This window comes from Sipha flava, unplaced genomic scaffold (assembly GCF_003268045.1).
Source record: "Sipha flava isolate LNK unplaced genomic scaffold, YSA_version1 65_pilon_pilon, whole genome shotgun sequence".
Lineage (NCBI taxonomy): Eukaryota > Metazoa > Arthropoda > Insecta > Hemiptera > Aphididae > Sipha > Sipha flava.
The window spans coordinates 1,271,331-1,290,976 of NW_020273605.1; the positions used below are offsets into that span (position 1 = coordinate 1,271,331).

The following is a 19,646-nucleotide window of genomic DNA, read 5'->3' on the forward strand; positions in this document are numbered from 1 at the left end:
AAATGGAAATGTAAATGGTTATTTTTAGAAACGGTTTGAAAAATCATATTTAACAATGTTAATAGACAACGCTGACATAAAATTAAAGTACAGGTTCTGATGTTCATCGAAATATAAGCACATTATAATTGGCGTATCGGATGACGTCAATTAAGGTTTGCATACGACGAATATGTTAATATTACTATTATTTTTGCTGTCGATTTTGATAAACAAATTTGAAATTTTACCCATGTTGGTAAATGTCAAAATTGAAAACAATGGTAAGTTAGAATGTAAGTTGAGAATGAATTATCTTACCATTTATTTTTATCGACAGCCTTGTATTTTGGGATGTGTAGAATATTATAAGCTATAAAAATTAAAACAAAACTAGATAGTAAATATTCAATATCACGTTTTATTATTTAAAGTGTTTTAAACAAAAATGAAATAAAAAACAAAAAAATAATAATAAATTAACAGAGCAAACGCATAAAAACATATATCTGAAGTATAACACTACATTAGAAAATATATTCAATATAATATATAAGTTATGACATTATGTACAATTAACATTTAACAATAGTCAAACTTAATATGTTATATTAAAAAGAGAATCAGAGATGTTATTTTTTTTTTGTCGCTTTTTATATTTGTCAAAAATACATATTAAATATAGGGTTCGAGACTTGCTGCATTTACATATTTTTTAATAATGACTGTGAAATAATCTGAGTAAGATATACCTACATTTGTTTTATGACATAACGGACTGAAATATAAAAATTTGAATTCCATATTTTTCATATTTTGCTGTTTTTTTAGACAAAATATATATTAGACAGATATTTTTAAATTTAATAGTTATTAAGAGCATGTTTACTCATTTTCATGTTTTATGTGAAGTAAATTTATTCTAAAAGTTAACATTTTTTCTTTTTTATTTTACATTTTATTATAATTTTAAACCTTTTTTTTCATTTTAGAAGAAAAGGACAAAGAAAATTAATTCAATCATACAAAGTAGTATTACAGTTTTAAACTTATAGAGTTATAGTTGTCAACAACTAAAAAAAGAAATTAATTGCTATTATAAAAAATTTAGTTGCATGTTTTTGCTTATAGTTTGGTTATTTTAAGTTCATATGTGTATGCATATTTCCTACAATTTGTGTTCAGTAAGTCCCAAACCCTAATTATTACAATTTGAGTTAAAAATGACATTACATTAGAACGAAAAAAAAATCCATCTGAGACGACAGTAGTAAGCGGAAGAACGAATAATAGTTTAAAAGATATACTATACAATTTATGGAATATAACATATTATATTACATTTATATCATTAAGGGATGGAATGGCTGAACAAAATAATACGACTATCAAGAAAGAATGTCATATTTCTATTTGTTCAGGAGGCAACGGGAAACCACTACATATAAATTTCCTGGATAATATTCTAGCTGTAGGCCAAGACCAATCACTAAAATATTGTTAAAAATAAGTGCTAAGCAATACAATTATAATCTTATAATAATATTCATTAAACTCTAGGTATCATCAAAAAATAAATATGATTAAAATCGAATTATAATTACGAAAAATTAATTTTTATAAGGCCGTTATAGCATATTATTATATTTGAATCAATATATATCTACTTAAACTTAATTTGAACTCTTTAATTTGTGTGTTTTTTTTTTTTTTGTTTTTGTATACATGTTTCTAAATAATATAAGCTTTTCTGTTTTGAAAACATAAATAGATGAAAAAAGATACACTTTCTATATTACTACCTTTCCTCAACCAAATATTAAAAACTATTAGATATTCTTAATATTTACTAAATACATATGGTTATTTTAATTATGTACAATTTAACTGAATAAATATGTATTTAATGTTAAGTATGTGGAATGTGGACCCTGTTAAATATAACTAATTTTAATTTGTTTCAATAAAATTAACATTTCATTGGAAGAAATACAACCTTGGAACATGTATCAAAATAAAAAATTTATAAATTAAATTTTAATATATCTTTAAGACTTAATGAAAACATTTATAATAGTTATAGATGTTTACCTACATTTAACTTGTTTACCTAACCACTTTGCCTTAAATTTAACTGTAAAGAGTATTAATTTTTTTTTTTTAAATTTTTTTGATTTATTTACATAAATATAATAGTATATACAAATCAAATTGAAGAGATCAATAAATATAGTTTAATATCATTAAATAATAATAATGCAAAGAGTAGTCAAAAATTATTCAGTTCATTAATGGAAAGACATGGATAATAATTGATACTACTCCTATAAACTAAAAAATACAAATAATAAATAATAGGATAAATCAAAATTAGAGAGTTGATAGAGAATTGGTAACAGCTAAAAAAGGTAAAATTAAACAATCACAAAATTATACTTAGTTAAATTTTCTAATTTCGTGTGGGTAAAATTATGAACATTTATTAAATATTATAATTATTATTGGTCAGTGAGTCATTTGAAGTTGTTCACTTTATTTGTTAAATGCTTATATAAAAATATTTGGACATTAATATTTGAGCTTAATTGATAATCTATGAGGTTTATTGTTTGTAATTAAGAAATTCACGACATATAAGTTAAATTATGAATAAGTGTAATGTATGTGTTAAAAGTACTTAAGTAACGCATATAATTAATATTATTATACAGTAATACTGATAATTTATCTTATTGAATTTGCATGAATTAAATATCACGATTATTGAGGAACATTCCTTCTTTGTCTGGGACCACCAGCATTATAATGGTGTCTGTGCATGTTAGACAAATAACCACCTCTTGGATTGAGCATATTCAACACTAAAGTAGAGCCTAGTGCCAACCTAGTGCCTGTAGACTGTTGTCCACGGTCAGGCAATTTTATCAACAATGTAGTCACTGCAGCATTGGCATCACTGGTAGGTTCGATTGCTATTGGTCTTATGTCACCAAATCTAGCTGCCTGGTTAGTTTCTGGTTGTTGGGATGTGTTCAGAACAATCGCTACAAACGCAAATGGTCTTTTGGCCATGTGCAACATCTCTACGACTTGTTGTCTGCGAGCTCGGCGCATATCAGCTGCCTAGAAAAAATTAAAAACAAACCATTGTTAGTGTTACTGTGTTGTGTTAAAAACGGTAATAATAATGGTATTTACTTGTTTTGCTTTCCATCCGACAACGCACACAGCAAGAAATAGAAAGAAACACGAGAAAAATACAGAGAAAAACACAAAGAGATCAATATGAAGCTGGTCTTGTCTAAAAAATACTGTTCCATACGTAGGTACTGGTACTATATGAGTAGCTTGTACTGGTAACGAGATTGCCATCAATGCCATATAATATCTTGTTGCTGATAAATCATGTTTGTCATGTGGAAGAGTAATAATCAATCTAAAAATCAAGGGGTTAATCTGTGTGTGAATTGATAATCTAAAGACACATTATGTACATACCTATTATTGACATTTTTGACCATTAATAGAGACATACTTTTTTTCATTGTAACATAAGTAGATAAACCTTTTGTTTTGTGCTCTTGATATGTAAATAAATGTTTTGAACCTTTAGAAGTATTTGAACTGCTACTCACTTGTTCAATTGTTTCCATTTCACTATACCACTCAAACCTTAAGCAAAATATATTCTTAGTAGTTGAAAGCATTTAACTTGAATTATTAATTTTAAGTTCTTAAGGATAATTTGATTGCCTGATAAATTGTATAATTACCTCGGATCAAAATCAAAAACATTTCTATTTAGAGATTTATTTTTAGTAACTATGAATATATCTTCATGTGACGTCAAAAAAAAATCAACAGCTCCTTGAGTTATGTCAACAGTGATTCTGATATCAACATTCATAAAACGTGGTTGAACTACAAAAAATGACTGAAAAACAAAAAAAAAGACATCAGGTATTGTAATGAAACTTAAAAATTATAGCTTAAAAAATGTTATGGTAAAATATCATGTAATGCTACTTTATAAATTTGATATTTTATTAATTTTGGTGAAATTAATTTATGTGAACTTCCAAAATAATTTTTTAATTTATATTTCTTTTATTAAAATTGAACTAAATTATTTATCAATTCTGTGTGCATTTGATTTGAATAATTTTAATAATTTATAACACTACATGATTATAAGGTACACTCATATTAATATATTTTTCCAGAGGTTTTTAATTGTTATAAACCTTAAAATTATTTAAATATATGAAATTTAAAACAATTTATTTTTGTACATACTGTTTGTCCCGGATAAAGTGGATTTGGTTTTGTTTTACATTCATCAAGCAGTTTGGCATCAAGGCAAAATCTATAATCAACACTCATTTGCTTGTAACATTGATGACCATCTGTTGGTGTTCCCATGTATGATTCTCTACACTTTGAACACTGGTGCATCCAACAAAGCTGAACAATGTTTTTTAATGACCGATGATGAGGTACACTGCCAGACTGACAATTTGTGTCACTTTCAGTATTATTTTGACAGTCACATTTTTCTCCAGTAATTGGATCACATGTACTTCCGTGACCATGACACTCACAAGGCCTAAATTATGAGGATGAAAGACGAATGTTTATCATTAATTAAAATAAAACTATTAATATGATACTTGCCTACAAGGATCTCGATTATCATTGGAACCTCGAAAGTGGCCAGGTAAACAACCTGAACATGTTGGACCTGTTGTATTGTCCATACAGTTAATACAATAAGCATCAGAGAGAGGGCCATCGTTTTGCATAAGAATGGTATTAGGATCATTAATAATACTTAAAATATTTTCAAATGGTTCAGTATCAAATTTTTCCACACATATATTAGCATGCCCATTGCAGTAATCTGAACAAGGTACACACTGAATGTGTTCCACCGGGTTACCTACATACAATGGTTTACATCGCTGGCATTGGGATCCTTGAGTGTTATTTTTGCAATTCAAACATTCAGTTAAGCGATCAGGGCCAGCACAGTCAGAATGTCCATTACATTCACATTGGATCGTACAATTAGAACCAACATAACCAAAATCACAATGACAGACATCAGGTTTGATGCATTCACCTCTAACACAACCTAAAAAGAAATATGTTATTGTTCTTGACTATTTTTGTTTTTAAATTTTAAATTAAAATCTATGTTAATGTTCATATGATGTGAATATATAATACCAATCAAATAATTTAGATTTTATTTTACTATTTATTACCTTGATTGCAAATAGGTATACATTGAGAATTATCATCTGGTTGATAACCTATTCCACACACACAATGAAATCCTTCAGCGAGATCAACGCATTCTTCACTTTCTGAATTGCAACTATGATGACCATTTTCACATTCATTTTCAGGTGGACAAGTTACATAATACCAAGCGACGGAATTATTTAAGTTTGATTCTTTATTTAATAAAGCTACATCTGTCGATGATATAAGAGTATCATCTATTCCATAGATAAAATCATGGGGTTCTAAATTTTGATAGGCTGACATTTTTGGTTCAGTATTCAAATTTTGGAGTAATTCCTGACATGAATGATTAGGACCAGAAGCTGGGCTAGACATGTAACCTTCAGTACATATTCCCTAAAAAAGAAAAAAGTGTGTAATGAATCTTCAGTAAAAATATTTCTAATCACAAAAATGTACCTGTCCAGTTTTGTTTAACACATTTAAAGCACACCATCCACAATGTGTATGGCGCAAGCAAGTTGAACATTGGGTGTAACTTGAACAAGGTTGAGGGCAACGATCTATGTTGCTACTAATAAGAACAAGACCGCAAACGCCTCCAGCACAATACAACGGTTGGTAGCTAGGAGATATGCACTCATTTAATGTTATTGACCATCTGCATTCATGCCAACCTCCTTCTCCACCCTATAAAATGTAAATAATTTTAGGTTATATATGTTTATACACTAATTATAAGTATTTTACTTTATAAATACTTTACCTGAGATGATAAACATGTTTCACAAGATTTATGCGCAGAACAACGTTCTGGACAAAAAGTAGAATTTTTAATTTTAAAGTTAGATCGTTGATTCAGATCTATACTAGAACAACTCCAATCATACAATGATTCTCCAGTCAAAAGTGTTCCAAAGTCAGAATTACGTACTTGCCTAAATTATATAAATAAATTGTTTATAATTTAATTAGTTTAAGAGATAATCAATTCTTACCGAGTCCATAAACAATTTCCTTGTTCGTGACATTTTTCACAATCAGTTGCCAAACATTGAATATTTGGACACATTTCTACTTTAGTCACAGTCTTACATTGGTTATCACAACTTGAAGGATCTTTTACACACTGACCTTTTGTACCACAATTTGCACACCATGAACAAACCTTAAAATCATAATTAATATTGTATTTGAATAAGCTTATAATATTACATAGAATTAGTTTGAACATACATTAGAGTTTTCATAATGATTGTTCGGCCACATAGCTAAACAATCGGTGCAAGTTGTATATTGTTCGCAAGAACGACTAGATATCCAATTTGAATTACAAGAAACTCCATTGTTTGTTCGAGATGTACCATTAATCGAGACACATGGATTGAAACCAGGACCTTGATGAGTAAAACAATAGCTGACATTCGTTCCTATCACTTGACAAAATGAACATCCAACAAGTGATCTAATTTGGGTAATAAAAAGAACATTAAGTTAATTATATTTATAAAAAATTTTGATTATTAACTAAAAATAAATTATAATATAATAGCGAAGTTTTTTTTATTGTACCATCTAATTAACTTAAAGACAAAATTACTAATTTAAAATGTCAGAATTTGATTTAATTACAAATTAACTACTGACCTGCATTTATCTCGTTTTCCAGACCAAAGATTACAAAGATCTTGTGGTAACTGAATACGAGTTACACGAGATTGTATATCACCAGCAAAACCACCAAGAATGTACATTGACTTAGTTTCTGAATCTAGTGTCATTGCGTGAGCATGAGTAGGAGGTGGTGGCAAACCGATTATAAATATATCTAAAACATAAAAGATATTAACATTGTACATTTATGAGCTGTACATTATATTTGTTCTTTTAATATACCTGGTGTTAATAAACGTATCCATTGATTACATGCATAAGAGTAAGCAATAAGAGTATCATTTGTACTTGGTGGATCAGTTCTTCCACCAAAAACAAACATATATTCATCAGTTGTAATAGCTGAATGTAAAAATCGTCCTCTAGGCTTAAATAATAAAACGAAGAAAATGTTTAATATTTCCAAAACATATATTCTTTTAAATTGTGGTCGTACAAGAAAAACATTTTTAATATTTTTTTTTGTCAATAGCCTAACACTAATTTTTAATACATTTGTAAATGTAATAGACATGTCATTGTAATTTTTCTTATAAATTTAATAATGAGAAGGTAAAATATGATAAAATAAAACATGTTAAAGAAAAATAAATTGGCTGAATTAAGTGATAGAAAGTTATTTATTTTAATATAATGCATTTATTAATGTAAACTACTACTTCAAAATATAATTGAAAACTCATTGAAAAAACGTTTTTTATTCATAAATCTAGTTAATACTTCAATAATGAGATTTATTCTACTTTTTATAACTATTTTAAATTGTGTTATGCCTCTGATTAATATAACATATGTACTCGTATTTTCATTATTATATTATATTTTTAATGGGAATGTAATTCCATTTAATAAAGATTATTATTTTAATTATTATTATAAATAATACATATTCTTAATAACTTTTTTTTTAGTAATTTCCTATTTGGAAAAATGAAATGTTATTATTCATAATAAAATGTAAAATATAATACAAGAATACTTACTAAGTAAATATATTTTATAGTTTAATAGTTTAATAGTTTTTATAATTAAAAAATCATATTTTACAGTGATTCATCAAATATATTTTATAAGCAATTTATTCAATTTTATACATTAAAATTATATATATTATTGACAAAATTCACTTACTAGGCTATTTTTTGGAGGATTATAGTCTTTAAAAATAGGTAAAACAGTCCATATTTGTTGGCTATAGTTGAGTGCAAATAACTTATCTGTCATTATTGTTTGATTAACAGAATAAATATAACCACCAAATACATATAAACTGTCAGTTGGTGCGTGATATACTGTACTATGTCCATATATCCCTATTAATTCAAGTTATGGAAAATATATTAGTCAAGGTTATCTTTATACAAATATTGATTAAACAAAAAAAGAGTAAAGATAAAGTAATGCTGAATGAAGTCTTGTGAGAAACTTACCAGCTGGTCCATAGCCATTTATTTTAAACTTTTTCCATGATTCTAATTGTAAATCATACTCCCATACATCTTCAAGAAACCCATTATCTGGACTAAAACCTCCAATTAATATAAGACTTTCTTTTTCACCAACTGATCGTAATGTTAATGTATGACCGGCTAATGCTGGTGGATCATAATTTGTCTGTAATTTTTAAATACCATATAATTTCACTCAAATACAAATTATACAAGTGCAGAAAAATATTTATTACCTAAATTAAATGTATATATACAATAAATATTAAATATAATGAAAACAAAATTGGATTTGAATATATTCAATTTTACTTATTAAAGTAAAAATAATATATACAATATGTATCAACTTTCTCAGCAATAAACCCCACAAAGTATACACATCATAAGATATAAAAATTTGACTTTTTGCATATTATATGTCACAATAAAAATGATACTAAAGTAAGTATTTAAATACATGATAGTTTACCTTTAAATAAAATAGATCAGAATAACACAACAAAAATTTTAAAGTTTTTATATTAACTAAAAATTAACCTAATTCAATACTATAATAATTAATTAGATCCTTTAAAATTAGTTTTTAAATGATTCTAATAGTTTGTATTGTTGTGACTTTATTAAAGAAATATAAAACTTTTTAAATAAGTGATAAGTTATTACCTTTATACCAATCCATCTTTGATCATTTAAACTAAATTTCCAAAAGTCTGATAAAATCTTCATTGAATATTTTGTAGAGCGGCCAAACGCGGTTTGAATTTGTGTCAAACCACCATAAACAAATATTTCCCTTCGAGAATGTACTATTTCAGTAGCATGAAAATATCTCCCATTTGGCATATGTGCATCATTTGTTCCATCTACTGTTACCTGTCAATAACAACAAAGAAATAATTTATATTTAATAAATGCTATTTCAATTTACATACTTGCATCCATGAATTGTTTTTAGAGTCAAATAAACGAATATCATTTAAAGGACCATGAGACAGCGAATAACCACCAAACAACCATAATTGACCACGCCTTGTTGCAACCACTGAATGTCCAAAACGTGGTAATGTTTGACGCAAATGATCTAAATTTTCTGATACATGTGCAGAATTAAAAAGGTCTGTGAATATAAGAGGTTGTCGCAAATGACTAGATACAGGAACTGGTATTGAACAGTCTTCTCCTTCATAAATACTTTCACAAATGCAACGTCCATATTCCTAGTAAATTGAACAGAATACATTACTCAAAAACTATAAAGATTTTGTGGTTTAAATTTACGAACATGATCACATTTTCCATGCCCTTGATTATGATTACAGTCATTTGGACAAATTAAGTCTTTACAAGAAACACCAGTACTTCCATGTTGACATACACATCGGTTATTATGACAAACACGGTTTGAAGGGCAGAAATCTGGACAACTGAATACAACATATGTGGCATTAAACCCTTCAGTAATTTCAGATTGTTTATAATAAATAGTCATCACACCTAAATTTATTGTTATTTGTTTAATGAAATATTATAGTATGTATAATATAAAGTAGTTTGTATACATACCAGTAACACCTTCGATTGTTAAAGGATATTGAGAGTCTCTAGTGCAAAAAACACCAAGTGAATGAGCTGGATGTGTTCTAGACATTGATACAAAATTTGGTAGTCCATCATATACGTAGACACTATTCATACCACAAGGAACATTTATGTCACTATCAATTGTTAATTGTATCACATAGGATCCACTGAAATAATACAAACTTAACATTAATAAAATATTGATTTTCAAAGTCTACTGTAGAATTTATGGATTCATGCTCAATTTCGTATAATACATTAACAATATAATGTTGATTTCCTAAAAAAAGGCCTGATGTATGTATTGAAAACAAAATATGCTGCATTCTACAATTATATATTATAATGAAAAACGTAAAATAAGACATATAATTTAGAACTCAAGTATATTAGTATAATAAATAAAAATAAGTCTTATTTCCTATAAAATTTAACCCCATGTAAAAACCTTCTCATTAAGTTAATATTACCTATTAAAGAAGAAATTATTATTCTATACACGGAGAATATGTATTTTTGGAGCTTGTATTTAATTAATGAAGTTCAAATGAAAGAAGGTTGAATAAAAAAAAATGTAATTATTTTTTATAATTTATAAGAAATAATTACATTTTCCTTGGAAGTAAATAGTAGAATAGAATTCAAGAAAATGGAATGGTAAATACATATTATGCTGCACTTAATTACAACCAACTCGTATATTTGTAAACTAAAAAATTTAAAAATTTCATTTTATTATAAAAAGTTAGTTTTATAAGGAATTTTCTATATATGTTAGTTTGAATTTACCATTTTAAAATTTCAAAAAATGTTTTGAATATATATTATTAGAGTTCGGGACTTGTTGTATTTGCATATTATTTAATAATGACTGCAGAATAACCTAAGTAAGATATCAATTTATTTTAAATCATAAAAAATTGTATTACAAAAATTTTTTAATTTTTTTTTTTTGCAATTTTCGTATATTTTGCCGTTTTCTCAGCAAAACGCATATTTGACATTTTGGCAATTTAATTGTTATTTATAGCATATTTACGCAGTTTTTGTTTGATGTTAAATACATTTATTTTAAAGGTTAACATTATTTTTTTAATTTCATACATTGGTAAATATAACTAATTATAGAAGAAGTCAGGATAGGACAACATCGTTTACAATATGTAAAAAGAAAATACATTTTCGGTTTGTTTTCGTGTGCCGTGACTTATATATACCGTAATTTTTGTAGTTGAGGTAATTTTAAAGATACCAAAAACAACAAACAATACGCGTATTACACAATATATCACAGAATTTGGAGAAAATATTTTTTCAAGTGATAGAATTATTTTGTTTTATAAATTTTGTGAAACAAAAATAAATACAAATAGGTGATATTTGATTACTCAACACTTGAAATCAAAAAAACATATATAATTTGAATAAATCAAATATTTTAATTACCATTAAAAAAATATTCAGTTGCATTTTTGTGCATATTTAGGTTATTTTAAGTGCATATTTCCTAAAATTTGTGGGCAATAAGTCCCGAACTCAATATATTATACATAAATATTTTTTTTTTAATATTATTATACCAAGATAATACACTTACATCGCTGTTGAATTATTACGCATATTTTCAGGATCAATTATCCAAAGACATTCTTTTGATGGTGGACCTTCTAAACGTGTTTCCCAAGCACTGGTTTCTATAGATTTTGATCCAAAACCTTGAGGACCCATGCCAGATAAAATTCCTCTGGCCATACATTGGTGATAACAAAGATTGCCATTTCTATCAAATTAAATAATTTTATATAATAATATTAATATAAAGTGTACATAATGTAAAATTAAATTAAGTATTGATATATTTTCATAATAGAAACTAGAAAATATAAAAATATTAAATTTATGAGTTTTTATATTAACTTAATTTATTTTATATACTTTCTCAAATAAAATTAAAATTATTAAGTTGGTGTATAATTATTATAAATACTAAAATTATATTTTTTAATAAACTGGCATTAAAATAAATTATATTTTTGAAGCCTAAACTTCTAATTAGAAAACGAGGAGTAATTAATTATCTAGTTATTTAATAAGCAGCTATAAAGCATATAATTAAACAATAAATAATAAATAATAGTATTTACTGTGGATCTCCAAAAAATCCTTTTTTGCAAAATTGGCAATTATCTCCTTCGGTATAATGTTTACAATAACATTTACCAGAACTAGAATCACAAATACCTAATTGTTCATCTCCGTGGTCATTGCAATCACATTTATGGCATCCTTCAAGTGATGTCGCATTACCATAACTTCCAGCTCTAAAATTAAAATAGCAAATAGAGATGTATAGTTATTTTTAACTTATTACACTTACTTGCAGTATTCACAAAACTGTCCAGTGGTCCAATCTTGGCACTGATCACATATACCAGATCGATCATTGCAAGTTGAATGGTTATTACATCCACAGTTAATTGCACAATCGGGGCCAGTCCATCCAAGATCACATTTACAAGTATAGTCAGGTGCACCAATACAATAGCCATTCACACATTTATGATAACATCTAAAAATAAAATATAAAATAAAAAGTTTAATATTTTATTTTATTTTTTTCCTACATTAAAAAATACATACGTTCTAGTACAAGAATGTTTTCCATCGCCAATAAAACCTCGTTTACATTGACAGCTATAGGATCCTTGAGTGTTTGTACATTTAGCTTCTTTATGGCAATCGTGTAGTCCAAGACCGCATTCATCAACATCAGGACATTGTGCATATGCCCAACTAGTGTCTTCTTCATAAGTAATGTTGTTCATTACATAAGAACAAGTTCCTTGAAAATATTACAAATACAATAATCTCTTTAAGTTATATATTACATTTATGTGACCCAAAGTATGTTAAAACTAAAATAATATTAATAACAATTTAAAAAAGTGATTAGTTAACATACCTATAAATGGTTTACTAAAATCGCCTCCAGTACAAATTCCTTGAATTGGATTACTACTGTCATAACACCATCCGCAACCAAGAGTTTTAAGGCAACTGGAACAATTCATATTTTCTTCACATGAAGTACAAGCTGAGTAAGGTTTATCAATTTGCATCTGTCCTGATCCATAATAATGAACACTTCTATCAATCCATTCACGGCAACGTCCAAATTGATATTCGGAGGTATATTCAGAAAAATGAAAACATTCCTATAACATTATTTATAATTAATGAAAATAAGTTTTAAATGAATAAAGAAAAATTTTACATTTGTTGCTCGACACCAAACGCATCTACCATTATCCAAACAATCAGAACATGTATGTCTATTTGAACATGGAATTGGGCATGATTCAACAGACACCACTCCTTCAGGTAATCTAAAAACAGTAGGAGAAAAAAATTATAAATATTAAATACCTATAGGAATTTTAACTGTACAATTGTTAATAATTATTATATAATCTTCAGTATCAAAAGAAAAAACAAATCAAAATTTATATCGTAATTACTTACACAATTAAAAATAAAATATAAAATCCAAGTATTATTAAAATAAATTAATAGATTTTAGTCTAATGAATTTTAAAAATAACTCCTAGGAATTATATACTTTTATTTATGAGTTAATATTCAAAGTTAAATGTTTGATTTGATTTAAAGAATTGAAATTCCAAATGATTATTACAAATTACTATTTGACATAAGTAACATGCCTTCCACGTCTTTCGCACTTAGCTTCTTGACTCCACCATTCACAATACCCACTCTGAATACAATCAACACAATCCACATGATTCGAACAGTTTGGACATAGTTGAGGTGATATAACAAGATATTTCCATTCATTAATATTACTCTTGTTATGGCAAAAAACTGAATCTGTTTGATTTCTTGTAGTACAAACTGATTTTAATTCACACCACGCACAATTAGCATCACTAACACATATGAAACAACTTTGATAGTCAGAACATACTGAACTATCTCTACTATGGTATGGTTCAAGATACTCCATTGTAAAAGGCTGTGAACATTATTAAAAATGTAATATTACATACATTTCTAAAAATAATAAGTGGCAAACAATAATTAAAAATACCTTTGAATTATTATGTCCTTTGTTATGTTGTAACTCTACTATAGCATTACCAGTATTCTGCGAAAATGTTATATTTTTATAAGTAGTCAAATCTAATAAGTATCGTTCAGGAGCATGAAATGGTTGATCTTCAGTAGACCATGAAGATAATTGTAAGCATTGCCAGTTATCTGCTTTAATTGTTATATTGATTTCCTAGTAATTAATTATATTTAAAAAAAGGTAATTATACAATAATATCTAAATATAATATATGATATATTATATTACATTATGATATACATTTATACTCACAGGTTGATACATATATGGCGATGTCATTATAAGCCGAGTATTTGTAAGCCGAGAGCATAATTGTAATTGATCTTTGTGATTATCCCACAACTGAGGAAACCGTAAAAATCCAGAGAGCTTAACAATCATCGAGCCACCAATAGACAAATCTGCTCGAGACATAGGTAAATGGGACGAAACATCAATAACACTTGAATTAACTACAGATACCTAAATAAATAGTTTAATTATAATTAATATCAAAGATCAAAAATAAACATATTTAAATTAACTGATATCTAGAGAAAATTTAACATACTAAATCCGGCTGTGAAAAATTTGCTGGATGTAAATATTTGTAAAATGTCAATCCTGATCTCCTATCTAAAGATCTGCAATCATCTGGATAAGCAACTTCTGTTCCTCCATTGTTAAAAATATTATTATGTAGACCACACACCTCATAATTATCTAATAAGAAAAATAAAAGCAGAAGTTAAAACGTGTAAAGTTTAACTATAGATAGACATTGAAGACTTATTACAATGAAATGCTATACATAATTAAACATACTATTGAACTGTTATGCACATAAATGTAATAAAAAATAAAAATATATAGTGAGGTGATTATCATAAATCATAAATTAAATTAATATAACTTTATATAAATTATAAAAGTTAACCTTAACTAGAAAAGTGGTAATGAAAATAAATTTATTTATATTTATTTATTTAAATTATACTAAATATGGTAGATATAATGTATATACAAAATAACTTGTTTAGTCTGACAATTATTTTGTTTTCTAAGTGGAGAAAGAAATGTATATTTGGTGTTGTATACTTTTATAACGTAAAACGGTACCTTTTATAGTTTTTTTATGTAAAAAAATTACCAATAAAAGCTATAAATTAACTTTAGGAGGATTATTGAAAACCCAAATTTAATTTTTTTAAATAAAATAAAATAACAATTTAAAATATTAGGAATATGATTTTAAATTATAACAATACAATTTAAAAAAAATAAAATAACCACTACATTTTATTATAATGTATTATCAAATTGCAGTTATTAAAAATTAATATTGAGTAGCTGCTCAAATATTAAAATAACCAAATTATAAGAGTATTTAATTTAACTAATATATTCATAAATCAAAATTTCTATTTTAACTTATTCATTAATTTTAAAAGTAAATCTAAATAAGATTCATGTAATGCAATAAATTAGAATAGAAAACTATAATTTAAAAAAAACAAAAAATAGTATTATATTTAAATTACACAAATTAAAACTAAAATCAAATTCTATAGTATGAATTATTAAAAAAAACTGTAATGAATAGATAATTTGAGCAAAATTAATTTAGATATGGTAATAAATATAAACAATAAATATAAATTCATATTAATATATATAAAGGATTATATTTTATATTATTATAACGCTATGTCCTAACTAGTGCGTTTTTAGTGCGTGCGTTTATTACATGCGGCAAAAAACAAACTATTTTGTATTTTGCGTTGCGTTTTTGCGGTGCGTGCACGCAACGCAAACGCATTAGTTAGGATCTAGAGTAAATGTTAAACATCCATAATATAATAAATAAATTTGTACAGTAAAAAATAATCACAAACCATTTTTATGATGACATCTACCATCTTGTATGCACCAAACACATCGACCTAATTGCATGATATGAGCAACTGAAGTAGTAGATTGATTATTATTGAAAGGAGTACTTTCCCCGTGAATTAAACATGAATGACAATCAGTTAAAGCCGAACAGATGCCAGGACATCGTGTTGTTTGTAAATTAGTTGTGCAATTTATACCACCATTGCGTCCATAACAAGTGTCATCGGAAGAACACCATCCACATTCAAGATTTGCTGTACACTCTTGAAGACCTTTATGTCTAAAAATTTAAATAATTAATATTATTTAAATAATACTATATTTATATTTAATTATTTATTACCTTGAGCACATAAGTTCTAAATTATATGAGTCATTTCCAATAGGAACTAATGTTGGTGGTAAAACAAATGCTAATAAATCATTATTTATATTGCCTCGATAACCACCAATAATAATTAAAGTATTTCTGTTTCGGACATCCGCTCCATGTCCAAATACACCGAGTAATTTCTTGTGAGCATTATCTAGAATTAATTATATAAAGTGGCAAATTAATACCTATATATATATATAGGGCATCAGACATATAAATCTAAGTGTATACCTTTGGTTGAAAACCCAAGAACATCTCGACTAATCCATGTATTACAACCTAGATGATATAGATATATTTCATTATCATAACAAATTTCTTCCTTTGCATGACGATGTGTATACCCTCCAAAAACAACAATGTAATTTCCTAAAAATAATGAATTAAAATTAATATATAGCCAAAACTAAAATAAATATTAATATATACTTAAAATATAAATTTAATATATATTATTTATTTATTTATATAATTTCATACATATATACATACATATGAATACTGGGCCCCACTGAGAGAACTCGTGTGGGGGCCCAGGAGTTCAAAGATAACATTACATTTGAATTACAGATAATTACAAATAAAAAAGAGAAAAAAGAAGGTTGTATATTCTTAAAAATATATAATCATATAGCTATTTTTTTTTTTTTTTTTTTAAACTAAAATTAGATAAAAATTGAATATATTGTGTTTATAAAGTACTGTAACAGATTATATAATTAATTCGTCATGAGACTCCAACATCTATTGCAAAATTCTTTTTTTAAATAAATTAATTGTAAGGGTTATTATTTCGGATGGTATTTTGTTACATAAATTTATACCGATTACTTCAAAATATCTACTAGTTGTTGTTTTTTTAGTTCTTTTAATTAAAAAATTGTTTTTTGCGTATCTTGTGTTGATACCATGCAATATGGGTTGTAATAAGTTATGACTTTTTAAAAAAATTGCTGTTATTTTGAAGTATAGTTTCCTAACAGGGAGTACATTTAACTCTGTATATAAATTTCTTGTTGGATACATACGCTCTTTATTGAGCAGTAACCTAATGATTTGATTTTGACAAATTTGAAGCTGAGATAATGTATTTTCAAAAACGCCACCCCAGCCTATTATTCCATATGAAATTATTGATTCCACCAATGCCAGATAAATCTGCCGAAGTTTTGGTAATTCTAGAACTTTATTTAAATTTCTTAATATGTACATCATTTTTCGAAGTTTTTTCGTTAATAGATCTATATGGTTCTTCCATCTCATATTACTACTAATTTCGATACCTAGGTATTTGTAATTATATTCTATATTTATTGATTCACATAAACAGTTGTTAATTTGTACACAGTGAATATTGTGAACCTTTATCTTTGTTTCGGTGGGTAATATACTATTTATTAAGGCATGAGGGACAACACACGTTTTTTCTAAATTTAAAAATAGATTATTTTTAGTTAACCAATTTTTTATTAATTTTAAATCTAATTGTATTATATTAAATATTTCATCCCAGGAATCGCCCGAACATAGCATAACTGTATCATTAGCATAACATACTAGCTGACTTTTTAAAGGGAGTGAGTGAATACCGTTTAGTTGTATGTTAAAAAGTATGGGAGAAACAACTGTTCCTTGTGGAACTCCACATTTTACAAGGCACAGTGAACTAATAGATTCATTTATTTTAACGCATTGTTTTCTATTACTTAGGTATGAAGAAAATAGCTGTAAAGCTTCATTTCGTAATCCTAGTTTATTTAATTTGAGTAAAAGTATGTTGTGGTCAACAGTATTAAACGCTTTCGTAAGGTCTAAATATACTGTAGCGCATTTTTTTGCTTTCATCTAAAGATTTGTAAATGAATTGTGTGACTTCTGCGATGGCTTGATCAGTGCCTTTACCTTTTTGAAAAAAATATATATATATATATAAATATATGATAATTTTATAACTGATTTTTCATAAGCATATTTCTTGACAATTTTAGACTTCTTGAATATTGAGTTTTTTTATATAAATATTTTTTTTTTTTTTGTTAGATTACAAAATTTTAAGCTTAAAAATTTAAATAACTCATAGTTTTAGTATATTAAATTGAAAGCTAGTCACTGTATACAGTTAATATTATATTTCAAAGTATTATAATATCATATGACCTTAAGTATATTATTATTATTATTCAGCAACTTATTAATTAAATAGTAATTTTTTTATGAAAACATAATTGGAGTGATAGTAAATATACAAACCCATTATATTAGCTGAGTGAAAGGCTCGTTCTGTGGGAACATTTGTTGGGGGGTATTTTATTTCTGACCAATGTTGTGATGGTATATTAAAAATAAACATTCGATCACTTAGTTTTGAAAACCATGATGCACTTGTCACAATTCCACCATAAACTATTAAAGATTGTGAACGAATATCGTACACTGTTGAATGAGCAGCCACTCGAAAATTTAATTCCTTGCCACCTCTTGGTTTAATTTCTTTCCATTGCTCATTTTCATCATCTAAAATTGGACATTTTATCTCAGCATTAAAAGTTTGTATAATAATATAAATAATTTAATTATATTCAGTTATTAAGATATATACACTAACTAGAGTACATAGTATGATAAAATATAAAATAGTACCGATTAAACATATTAAATATATTTGATAATTAATTCAGTTTGTTAGTTACAAGCATAATAAATAATGAATACATTTACATTATATCTAAATATAATTTTTTAAAACAAAATAGGTTGTAAATATTTGCACAAGAATTTATATTTTATATTTAAATTATATTGATATTATTATAAATATTTAATAATTTATAATAAATTATTTATATATTTAATACTTTGTTATTAAATAAAAATTTAAGTTAGACTGAAAAATAAAATTTCAGGAGTATTCCTATATAAATAAACAAGCAACTTATTTTTACAAATATTAGAAAACTGAGTCGAATTTTAATTTAATTAAAATGCTTTAGTAATATGTTTGTATTATTTGGATTTTTGAGTACAAAATTATTTACAAAAAAGTTTATTCCTAAATACATTTAATATTTTTATGTATTCATAATACCATTCTTTTTTACAGAATTTAATACAAATTAGTGTTACCTACTAAATCTTTTTGTAATATAAATAAACCTTCATATTTTTACATGATAAACAAATCAAAGTAACTAGAGGATCAATTCAAAATCTGATGGGTCAGAGTAAAAAAAAAAAAAAAGCCTAAATACCTAATACCTATAGCTTTATACATATTTTACTTAGATATTTAATAGTTAAGCTGCAGTTCAAT

At 26.1% G+C, this 19,646-nt stretch overlaps 1 protein-coding gene across 3 annotated transcripts in view; it reads right to left on the minus strand.

Moving 5' to 3' along the window:
- Positions 1–2,460: 2,460 nt before the first annotated feature.
- The window catches only part of LOC112691701 (multiple epidermal growth factor-like domains protein 8), a 28,184-nt gene continuing 10,998 nt past the window's right edge, over positions 2,461–19,646 (minus strand). For all 3 annotated transcript variants that reach the window (XM_025566061.1, XM_025566063.1, XM_025566060.1), the window contains 33 exons: positions 18,587–18,850; positions 16,568–16,705; positions 16,304–16,487; positions 15,960–16,240; positions 14,636–14,787; positions 14,338–14,547; positions 14,044–14,238; positions 13,658–13,968; positions 13,210–13,321; positions 12,898–13,150; positions 12,576–12,777; positions 12,313–12,504; positions 12,080–12,256; positions 11,533–11,715; positions 9,918–10,102; positions 9,637–9,848; positions 9,287–9,571; positions 9,018–9,227; positions 8,334–8,517; positions 8,035–8,216; positions 7,126–7,270; positions 6,877–7,057; positions 6,466–6,694; positions 6,228–6,397; positions 5,996–6,167; positions 5,689–5,919; positions 5,247–5,625; positions 4,654–5,113; positions 4,276–4,585; positions 3,753–3,913; positions 3,478–3,651; positions 3,178–3,415; positions 2,461–3,102 (listed from right to left, as the gene is read on the minus strand). In XM_025566061.1, the coding sequence (XP_025421846.1) occupies positions 2,740–3,102; positions 3,178–3,415; positions 3,478–3,651; positions 3,753–3,913; positions 4,276–4,585; positions 4,654–5,113; positions 5,247–5,625; positions 5,689–5,919; positions 5,996–6,167; positions 6,228–6,397; positions 6,466–6,694; positions 6,877–7,057; positions 7,126–7,270; positions 8,035–8,216; positions 8,334–8,517; positions 9,018–9,227; positions 9,287–9,571; positions 9,637–9,848; positions 9,918–10,102; positions 11,533–11,715; positions 12,080–12,256; positions 12,313–12,504; positions 12,576–12,777; positions 12,898–13,150; positions 13,210–13,321; positions 13,658–13,968; positions 14,044–14,238; positions 14,338–14,547; positions 14,636–14,787; positions 15,960–16,240; positions 16,304–16,487; positions 16,568–16,705; positions 18,587–18,850 (7,325 nt within the window). In that variant the 3' untranslated portion in view covers positions 2,461–2,739. The remainder of the gene's footprint in view (positions 3,103–3,177; positions 3,416–3,477; positions 3,652–3,752; positions 3,914–4,275; positions 4,586–4,653; positions 5,114–5,246; positions 5,626–5,688; positions 5,920–5,995; positions 6,168–6,227; positions 6,398–6,465; positions 6,695–6,876; positions 7,058–7,125; positions 7,271–8,034; positions 8,217–8,333; positions 8,518–9,017; positions 9,228–9,286; positions 9,572–9,636; positions 9,849–9,917; positions 10,103–11,532; positions 11,716–12,079; positions 12,257–12,312; positions 12,505–12,575; positions 12,778–12,897; positions 13,151–13,209; positions 13,322–13,657; positions 13,969–14,043; positions 14,239–14,337; positions 14,548–14,635; positions 14,788–15,959; positions 16,241–16,303; positions 16,488–16,567; positions 16,706–18,586; positions 18,851–19,646) is intronic.